Source organism: Poecilia reticulata, chromosome 5, assembly GCF_904066995.2.
Source record: "Poecilia reticulata chromosome 5, P_reticulata-male-v2, whole genome shotgun sequence".
Taxonomy (NCBI): Eukaryota; Metazoa; Chordata; class Actinopteri; order Cyprinodontiformes; family Poeciliidae; genus Poecilia; species Poecilia reticulata.
The window spans coordinates 25,508,127-25,519,453 of NC_088834.1; the positions used below are offsets into that span (position 1 = coordinate 25,508,127).

The following is an 11,327-nucleotide window of genomic DNA, read 5'->3' on the forward strand; positions in this document are numbered from 1 at the left end:
AAAATAAGAACAGCAGAGCTGGCAGCTGAAACAATTACACAATTTGCATCTCTTTGTCTGTTTTACAACAAGTATAAATCTGTTGCCAGCGCTGGTTAATAATGGGCCTGTCTGAACAAAAGCCCATACTTTCACCTATATTAACCTTTGCAGTTTGTTCTAAATTGCTAATCTAACTCATTGGTCAGGCACTAAAAAAAAAAAAAAAAAAAAGAGGGAGGAGGAAGAAAAAAAAGTCCCATTTCACAAAGCAGAATTCAGAGATGTCTGCCGAGGTTAAAATCCTAATTACTCGTCATGGCCAAACTGTAACCCTTTGAAATGACACTACCCAATTAGTGACGACGAATGGCTGCAGAGTTAATTAACCAGAATGCTTCTTATGAGAGCAATATCAAATGTCTAAGAAATTAACAGATTGCCAGTTCAACAATTCGATGTAATTGATTTGTTCCCCTTTTTCGGGTTATGAACTCGTCTCTTTTCCCTATCCATTTAGCTAACCATCCAGGAAGGATTGAAATGGGAGCTCTTAGTGTCCACTTCTGCGAGCGCAGGCTGAATCACAGACGGCAGTCCTCGCGCAGCGGCTATCAGAATCATTGCTGTACTGATTGCGGTGGAATGTTCCTCAGTTAATGAGGTGGCACTCTGCCACTTTGCAGCATCTCGTAAATACAGACCATTTTGCAATTAGGCGAGCACGCAGTTGTAAGTGAGCTGTCATAGAGGTGACCGTGACATATGATGAAGGCAAATAAACAAGGCACAGAGGCACAGATTTTCTGCATAAACATCCCTGTGAAATATTTAAAGCCAGAGATGTAGCAAAAAAAAAAAAACAAACGATCCATCCCCCTTCTCTAATTAAGTTTAGCAGTCTTACAGAAAAAAGAAAACACTGCGGATAACAGCAGAATTGAATCTGTTGGATTAATGGCAATAGCCAGTCTGATTAGCCAGCACTGCTATTGAAGCTACATCTTTACAGAACCAGGGCATTTATTCCTATATCACAGAACGCATGTGTAAGAGAAAAAAACGTCGCAGTGACGGTTTAGTGGTTTGCTCAAGGACACACCAACAAAAGGTTGCCAAGTTTCCTGTCTTTGCCTTTTGAGTTAAAGGTCATGCCCGGAGCATAGTGGTGTACAGACAGATTTGACATCTGCCGGGTAAAGAGCTGGGGATAGAACAAGAGCAGAGATAGAGGCGAGAGCAGCAGAGCATGGCTCCGGGATTTAGATCAGCCAGATTTGCATCATCGGCAGGTCTTTGGGCAAGGCAGGCCTAATCTCTTGCAGACAGGCTTAAGAAAGGAAAACCTGACTGTTGAGTCTCTATAGATGTGGATTTTAGCAATTAGCATAGCTAATAAGAGAAAGGGTGCAAACAGTTGTATTGAAGAGTGTTAAGTGAATAAGGGAGATAAAGAGTTGGTGAGGACAAGGTTTTAGAGGAATCGGAACTGTGTCAAAGTTCAGCCGTCTACGACTTAGCTTGACAAGTGTACAAACACTGCTGTGTAAAAGGGCTGTTCATGCTTAAAAACCCTCCAGTGCGGCTGAATTAAAACTATTTAGCAAAGATGCTTTGGCAAACATTGCTTCTGAGGAATGTAAAGACTCATTGCCTGTAATTGCCACCAATGACGGCTCAACCAATCGTTAGATTTCAGTGTCAGTTTCTATGGTACACAATTCTAGGTTGATTTAAGGTAGCTTTTTTCCTTAAAAATTAACACATATTTAAACTGCTTTTAATATCTACTTGTCTTTCACACCAAAGTATTTTTCATGACCAGAAATTATGAAAGGTCGGAGGACAACTACTTTTTCACAGCACTGAATTTTCATATGCACCACTAGCAAAACTGTATTATAAGTTGTGATAAAAATGCCAATTATGTAAAATTGCTGATGTCCTGCAGCTCTTAACCCATAAACATGGCTCTCTTTAGTAATTGCCATATCTAGAATGTAGAAAAGTGGTTTAAATTAAGTCAGTCTGAAATGATGGTCCACATGGGCAACACATGAGAAGCAGAGGACAAATAACCATATGCACGTACACTACTGAAGGTCATTAAGAGAGACCGAAAGCATGTAATTTGAAAAAAAGATGAAACTGAAGTACTCAGCTTCTTCTTCTATGCTTTACTTCATTCAGAGGGTCTGAACCCTCGTCTATAGAGAAGCAATAGGTGTGCTCATTTTACCCAAACGCTAACTTTTGCTAGAGAAGTACACAATGCGCCAGTTCAACGCTATGATGCTTACCAGAAATTGCCTGCGCTGCAAACAGCCATCCTCAACTGCAAATAGACAAATGCCAAGCTAAACAAAACAGCTATTAATGTTAATTCAATATCTGGAAGCCTGGCCAATGCAGACTGAATGGCTTTGTCTACTTGTCTACTTCCTCTGCTGCCATTGCTAAAACTACAACTATAGGAGACTACAATTCTACAGCAGCACGAAAAGTTGGAAATATCGAGTTCAATGGAAAAAATCCCAGATGGAGTACTGAATAGAGATGAGAATCGGGCAGAGATATGTAGGAAGGCAATGGTACCAGTAAAGACCCTACATAGCATGAAGATAACATGCCACGTAGGTTCTCATACTGCCCCTGTATGGTTTGAAATCAACTAAAATTGAAGAATTTCTAACAGAGATTTGGATGCACATCTATAGCACTTTTCCACACACGCTGGAATTAGATTAAACAGCAGATGGCCTAACATCAGACCACTAAAACAGTAAGTGGTTAAACACCTAGCGTAAGTAGAGTTGAATGACTTCTCAATGCAAATCAAATTTTTCCTCTTTGCTCCTAAACCAGAATAAGAGTCGAAGTTCTGCAGGTAGTACAGCCATATTCACTAACTGCATTCCTCATTTCAGAGGCTGGTTACAGTTTCTAATGACTGCAGCCAGTCTAAATAATTGAGAGAGCCAAAGCACCACATCAGCTACAGAAACGGCTATTAACCTTGGAGAGTGATATTCAAATCCAGTAAGAGCTAACTACGGCCTCCAGTGTCCCTCGCGGGGAGGAAATGTAAATGTGTTCGAGCTGAAACAGATGGGGGAAACCGGCCGCCGTTTGAAGTTCCAGCTAAAGAAGTCGTTACGAGCAGAGGGCTCTCCACCCCCTCGATGAAATATTCAGGCCTGCGTCCCCCGAGCTGCCTCTTCCCCCCCGCACCCTTCAGACTGGGCTGGACTTCAACACCGCTGGCTTATTAGCAGACATGAACACCTTACATAAAGTGAAAACTATAAATATTTACATATTCCCAGCTGCTCGGGGAACAGGGAAAAACAGCTTGAGGTTTATCTCACCCAGCACCGAAGAATTGCGGAGGTTTGATTTATGAGTTGGAGAAAGACAACAACATCTCACCACTCCTTTAAGACTACTCTGCAGCCTAACTGTTTGGATACTGACGCGTCCTAGGCATTGCTGTTTACAAATCATCACAAATTGAATTTCTCAGTTGAGTTGACATACTGTCAGAGCTGATTTGATTCCATTGTGGTGATACCTGGCTGCCAATCATTTGCGGCTGCGACACTGTGCTGTGGACCAAAGAGAAATCCTCAGCATTACCGTTATCACCTTCCCCATGAGAGAGAGATGGAGATAAAAAGAGAGAGACGGTGAGAGAGAGCGAAAGACGTGGAAAAAAAGAGAAACGGGGGAAAGAGACGGAGACAAAAGGACTTCCTTTCTTTTCAGGAGACAAGCAGTTACAAAAAGGTGGCAAAAGTGAGATTAAAAGTTTTGCGAGAGTTACTTTTGAGCTGCATCTTGCTGCAAAAGGATGTGCTTTTAAATGTCAGATATTCAAGCTTGTCCATAGCCTGGTGATAAGCATGGGCATACATACATCAATCCATTTTCCATAACTGCTTTCTCTTTGTGTGGAGTTGGGCCCTTATCTCCAGAGTGGGAGGCAGAGTACAATTTGGAGGGTTCGCCAGTCCATCACAGGACAACACAGAGACATCTGGACACACTCACACCTAGAGGTAATTTAGACAACCTAATATTTAGTTGGAACTAGATACACGTTTCTTCTTGTTGCTAGGTGAACCTAAATTTATTATTTTTAGCTCAATACCAGGATAATGCCACATTTTTATGAGGTTTTATTATAGTTTCTTTAAAGCTAAAAGTTTACAAACATTGTCTTTCATGTACTTTCACAATCCTGTCGTGATAGTTTGCAGTAGGGATGCACGATATCATTGGTATGGTATCGGTATCGGCCGATATTAGCTGTAAAAATAACTCACCGATTGCTTTTTTTTTTTTTTATGACACCAGTGACAATGATCCCTGCAGCACATCATAACGTCAAATTTGCACTGTTTGAGTGTTGTCATTGTCCAAGAGAGAGCAAATGTCAGGAATAAATTTGGCTAAACATTATGCAAGTTGAAAGTGTTGCATCATTTTCAGCCTCTTTCAGCATTTGCATTTGGTAGCAGGCTAAATTAACAAAGATAATGCAGTATTTTAATTTCACAGTAGAGAAAGCCATAGTCTCAGTAAGTAGGCATATGAAAAAATATTGGTATTGGTATCAGTTATTGGTCAAATGAGTTTTAGCATGTCAGCATATGGGATATCAACCAAAGATCCAATATCGTGCATTCCTAGTTTGCTGTAATTCTGGCCCATTGCTAGTGACAGACCTCATGTAACAGCATGTTTCATCGAGTCGAGACAGAAATCGTTACCCCCTCTATTTCGCTTTTATTCAGAAGTGTCTTCTGAGAGAGAAGCCTTGAGCTGCAGCTTCTTTTACACAACAGAAGTCAATGGATAACTCTGCCACCCGACAAAAATAGTTTAGCAATACACTGAAGTGGCTCATTTTCCACATAACAGCTGAAGTCAGGCTCCCTTACTTATTTTTTTTTAACAAAGGTTTTAAAATTTGGATGGAATTTGCTGAGGCTGAGTTTCAAGGTGGAGCATTACCACAAACGAATCCAAGGATGGAGCTGCCAGTGAGTACATAAGAGTAATGCACCATACGCCACAGATTCATGAAGAGTTATAAGTTACAGTTTTTAAAGCAAGAGCCAGTATGAGATCCTAGTGAAACAATAACCTTAAGTAAAAGTAGCAGGGTTCATAGAATTATGTAAATTATCTAATATATAAATCAATTGTGAAAAACACAACAGCTTTTTAAAAACCAGAGTGAAAATTACTCATTCTGCTGCCAACATAATATACGCATTGTGTACTTACATTGTAATAATTATTTATCACATGTGTATTAGTATTTTATTTTTGCCACATAGACATAAAGTAAACATATATTCCATGTATCCTATAGAAGTGGTAGCGTGCTTGTTTTTGAGGACAAACAAGGTTAGAGTTAATAGGAAGATGGATGGAGCTAGATGCAGCTGACCTCCTGTACTGACTGAGGCTAGGGACCAGAGTCTGCCACAAACAGATAAAATCCACAAATACTTGAAATCCTCTCTAAAACCGTTTACAACTTCCGGTTTTAATAATTCAACCACCAAATACACATTTATACACGCAGTGGAAACTGTGTTAGCAGCACTACCACAGAAACTAACATCTACAGTTCTCCTTCGCTCCACTCCTTGTAGTACAGCCAATCAGTGCCAAGAAAAATAAATGGTGCCTCTGGATTGGCTGCTTTACAAATGCCAGCCAATAGCCTGTCAAGTAGCATTGCGTCAATGTATTTCTGCTTCCCAAGATGCTACATATGTACATATGTGTGTGTGTGTATACCAGTGACGTGCGGTGAGGTTCATTGCTCGCGTTCTCACTAAAACCAGGAAGATAGAGCACATAACACCAGTTTTAAAGTCCCTACACTGGCTCCCTGTAGCTCAAAGAATAGACTTTAAAATACTGTTGTTAGTTTATAAATGACTGAACGGTTTAGCACCACAATACCTTAAAGATCTGTTATTGCTGTACCGACCGTCTAGACCCCTCACATCTTCTGGTTCTGGTCTGCTCTGCATCCCCAGAACCAAACGAGGAGAAGCAGTATTCAGCTTCTACGCACCACAAATTTGGAACAAACTTCCAGAAAACTGTAAAACAGCTGAAACACTGGGTGCCTTTAAATTTCAACTTAAAGCCCACCTGTTTAGAGTTGCTTATGGCTAAATTAGGGTTAGAGTGGGTTTTGATGTCTTTGATGTGTTTATGTTTTATTAATAAATTATTGCTGTGGTAGATTAGCTACCGCTTCTACTTTACTGAATTATGTAAACATTAACTGTAGCCCACAAAACGCACATTTAATTAAAAAACTAAACAAAAACATCTTATTGCTGTCTTACCTTTACGTATCAATGAAATCCATGCACTCCTAATTCTGCACAAAAATATCCGTTCATCCAAAGCCAAGTTTATCCTCGGCATGTCTTTTCTACTCCGTTTGAGAATCATCAAACTGTCTTTAAGTAAAACTTTCAGCTCCGGTGTTGGTCTTCCTTTAGTTATCATCTCCTGCTTCAATTGAAAATCCACTTTAGAAAACTGTTTAAGTGTAGAAATGTAGTCTTTCATGTTGACGTCGGAAGAGAGAAATATATCGCTGTACTTTACTTATTTACTGTGTGGCTAGCTCCATGGCTAGCTCACTGTGTCTTACTCTGCAGTTGTGCAGTCACAATATCTGGGAACATGAGCGCCCCCTGCCATGAGGCAAGAGAACTGCCAGCCTCACCTCGATTCTGTTCTCTGCCGTTTCTGTTCGCTACTCCGCACACAAAACACGATACACACACAGTGTGTGACAAAAAACACTGTACATTATATACATAAGCAAAATTATGGAAAATCAGTCTATATATTAAATGTTTCTTAGGCATTTTATTGCCGGCGTACAGACAGGACGAACTTGCTGTCATTTAATGGCAGCCAGTGCAGTTAGCTAGAGGTTGCGCAATCCCAGGTGAGGCTCAGCTCACTGCTGCCTCACCGGCTTCGCTTCTGAGCATTTGAATGGGAAAATGCGAAAATCCAGCAATTTTGAAGAAAAACTCATCAGAATTGGTTAAGCTAAGTAAAAAATAGATACTTTATAGTACATGAAAATAGCAATATAAATGATTTTATATTATTTTTCCATGATGACAGCACGTCACTGGTGTATACATACAGCTCTGGAAAATATAAAGAGCCCACTGCACCGAACCAGATTGAAAATCTCCCTTTGATTCCACCAAATATTGATTTCTGAACTCTTCCTGAGTTAAAACATTTGTATTATTGTTTCTAAATCAATATGAACTCGTTTTCTTTGCATTATTTGAGGTCTGAATGCCTGGATGTTTTTTCATTATTTTGACCATTTCTCATTTCTTGTAAGTAAATAAAAAAATTTTGTTTGGAATTTCAGAGACATGTTGTCAGTAGTTCATAGAAATAGATTTTTTCCAGAGCTCTATAAGGAGAGTAATCATAATAATATCTCCCACCCCACAGGCTGTATGAGGTGCAGCCGTTGCCTCCTCTGCGCTGTTTTCTTAATAATGCAACAGACCCATTGCAAGTTGCATTCATGAGCCAGCATCAGGGCCAGCGTGAGAGCTGAATCAACACCTGCGTGTAAGGGATATCCTGGCACAGTGAAAGCCACTGCACCACACAACAACCTCCTTCTCGCTTTTCTGATTCAGCAACAGCAGCATGCTGTTTGTAAGAACACACCCTGGGACAGCTCAGAGCGCTGTGTTTGGCAAGCATGAAGGAGCAGAGGCAGTCAAGAAGGGCACAAAAGGATATCTTCCTGGAGCCTCGACAGCCCGGGATTTTACTTTTCAATTTGAAAAGAAATGCTTTGCAGGAAATACTTTGCCTGCATTTGTGGGCAAAATGAATGATAATTGTCTACCATTTAACTAAATTAAACATAACACCTGATTCTTCATAGAGGGGAAAAAGTAGTGCTTTGCTGTATTGTCTTGAAGACTTCTGCACTGACTCAGACATACTAAAGATGTAAAACTGACAAGACCTGGGCAGGTCATTCAGTTTTAATTCTGCCCTACAATTTCAGCAGTTTAAAGTATTTTTATCAAGATAGAAAAAAAAGGACTGGAGTAGTTTTCTCTTGGAGCATGAAGTAACAGTGCTGCCGATTTCCAACCTAACTGTGCACTGTCAGTCTGCTGGCAGGGGGAAAAGGAGCAGCTACAATATTTTTCTGTCACTTGAAGGAAACTCAAATTTGGAAATATTTACAGTCACAAACAACACTTCCTTAGCCAGCAGATGAACCAGGAAGAAGTGACGTGAAGGTGTGGACTGGGAGGAGTTTTCCTCCTTAAACAACAAGACATTTGCCAGCATTGCAGAAGTGACCTGGCAGACTTTATGTAATGAATCGCTTACAAACTAGATGTGCAGTTTTCCACATGAGAGGTCTCACACACACAACTTGGAATTTACCTGATTGTGGACATTGAGTTACTTTGTCCATTACTTAAGATAAAGATGCACCAATGTCAAAATTTGGGCAATTATTAACAATGATGGCCGTGACCAGTAACTGCTATATGTACTTAACCTAAACGTTTAGGAATGTAAAAAAAAACAAAAAGACAACCACACTGCGCCAAATAAACACCTTATTATCCTGCGTTGCGTCACTATCACACGAACAAACAAATACCACATGTCCAACCGTCTCTCCTTCAGAAACACAAACAAGACGGAAATAAACACTGTTTTTTAATATCGGCTCAGATTTACTAATAAACCGGTATGTCTCAATATCGGCCGATTACTAAATTTGGCCGATATTGACGTTAACTTAAAACATTTTTTTTCATATATATACAAGAATGCAAACATGGTTGTAGAGGGTATCTGCCACTCTCACTCAACCAATAAATCACTGGAAAATGCCTGCTAACTACCCACTGCAGGATTTCCTCTTCAACTGATAAATGCTCCACACACACACCTCGAGTCATGGCATGAAAAAAAGCAAAAAGATCAATTTCTATAACGCTGCTGTTGGTATAATATGCGTAATATGTTGTACAAAACACTTGGAAAATACAAGTGCTGATTAAAAATAAATAAATGTCAGACAACATGATTGTACATGGAACAATTAATGTTCAATCAGAGAGATGTACGTTTTAAAATTTCCAAACACCATTATTGGACTGTGATACATGTTAGTTAAACCATGCCATGTCTACTACAAATGAGAAGACAACTACAGGGGGAAAAGTTAAACTTGGAGAGGTTTGTAGCTGATATTTGTATCCCTCTAATCTAAATTAATAGAAAACATTACGGATGCAGCTCTGTTCTCCAGTGTTTCTTTGCAAGTCAGTACACTGCAGCTCGTTTGTTCAGCAGTTTTGACAGCATTCGACTAATTTAAGCCTATCTGCTTCCTGCTGTTTACAGACCAAAGGTGACCTTTGTACTCCAGGTTTATCTGAAATGAGGTTATAGTCCACCACTCTGACCTTTGTCCTGCAAGCAGGGTACAGGTACACTTTGTATCTTCAGCTCAATTTAAAAGCTCTAGTTATGTTTCACGTGTTCTGCCTCTGTTCAAAATCAAAGTTATAAGATAATTGGCTGAAATTTTACAAGCATTTAAGATACTAATCTAGTCTTACACACGCCTACAATTTTCCAACTTTCTGGGACGGACGAGTTACTCAGACTTTCTTCAGACAAGTTCGAGTCAAATAACTATGATTCTGTCAAGCAGTCCTTGTAACAGGACATGTATAATTACAGTTATTACAGGAGTCTGCAGGGAAGAAAGAGCCTTTACTGTCTGTCACTGTGCTGAAGTAGCATAACCCCGCAAACCACGTTCCTACACGCCACGCACAACCTGCGGGAGCACAGACCCGCGCCGTCACAAACACAAGCCGCACTGCTACCTTTAGCTTGTCCAGCAGGACGTGCTTTGTTGCAGTTGTCCTCAGTCCTCTAACTGCAGCCTGGGAAGCCATGGAAGCCGCCATGTTGACACGCAATGCCAGAGACAGGAGTGACGTCGAACCCACGTGTACGTCAATGAGGAGCCGTTCATAGGGCAACCGGAAGATGTGGGCGGGGCTTCAAGAAGACGGAACCTATGGAGGGAACCGCTTTCCCACAGGTCTGACGTGACAACACTTATAAATACTACCAATACATTTGAAATGGACATGATGTGTGTAGTGGGTTATATCTTGCTGTAAAATGATGAAAAAGTGAGAGGATTTTGTCTAGTAAAGTTTGCTTTTTGCTTAGCCCAAATGTTGTCACTTTGGTTAGTCATTTGAGTAAGCAAATGCTGTTTGCTTTGTAAAAAATAAAATGTTGATACTGTATAGTCATTTTCAATATGTTAAATATTATATAATATATAAAAATGTAATATGTTATAAATTATCCTGAAAAGTGCATTGTATATAGAGACTATAAATGATGAGGGTTTCACACAAACAACCAATATTACATTTACCAATAAAAGATGTTGGGGTTTTTTATAAAGCAGAAATGTGGGCTTAATAAAAAGTAAGTTTAATATCTGCTTAAAAGTTGTAATTTTCCACATAACACATTATTGAACAGAGGTAAATTTCAAAAGATTGTGGAAAAAGCTCAACATTGCTTATATAAACCCAAATTCCTCCCCGAAAAAGAAGCAGAAAATGTGTGGGAGGGAAAAAGCACAAACCCTCAAATCTGACTCAGTTCTGTCAGGAGGAATGGGTCAGAATTCCAGCAAGACTTTGTTTGAGGAAAAAACATTGCACAAAAAAAAATAAACATCTCTTTTATTATTCTGGTATTTAGCAGAAAGACAGCTTTGGCACTTTTTGTCGACATATCACAGGAAAACTTTAGCCTGATTTCATCCCAGACAGTAATACAATAGTTATAATGTGTCCTTTTATTCTGCGTAGGTAAACATTCACAAAAGAAATGTACAAACATTAATTATGAAGACAAAGTTCATGTATTTATTACGTTTCTAAACATAAAATACAAAACGGCAAAACTTAGCTATTTTTCCACATTATGCATTTGAGGAAAGCGACCTTTATTTTGTCTCTGCAGCTATAAAATAGAATATTTCTGCTGTTTTGAAACATCCAAAGCATCCATTTTCATCACAGACGTTAATTTGCGTGAAATAAATAGGCGGTGAAAGGGCCCCGTCATGGATGTTGGTGCTCTGGAGCCACTCTGGCTCCGTCCGGCATGTGACCTTGTGTTCAGGACAAACAATCACTGCGCTCAGCTGAAAGGTGTTTGGTAGGGAGTCGAGTTGGAGAGCG

The 11,327-nt window shown here is 39.8% G+C and overlaps 1 protein-coding gene across 1 annotated transcript in view; it reads right to left on the reverse strand.

Moving 5' to 3' along the window:
• Positions 1-10,096, reverse strand: part of suclg2 (succinate-CoA ligase GDP-forming subunit beta) — a 113,173-nt gene extending 103,077 nt beyond the window's left edge. Inside the window, exon 1 of the mRNA XM_081607364.1 lies at positions 9,939-10,096. Within this exon, the coding sequence (XP_081463490.1) occupies positions 9,939-10,022 (84 nt within the window). The 5' untranslated portion in view covers positions 10,023-10,096. The remainder of the gene's footprint in view (positions 1-9,938) is intronic.
• Positions 10,097-11,327: the final 1,231 nt, after the last annotated feature.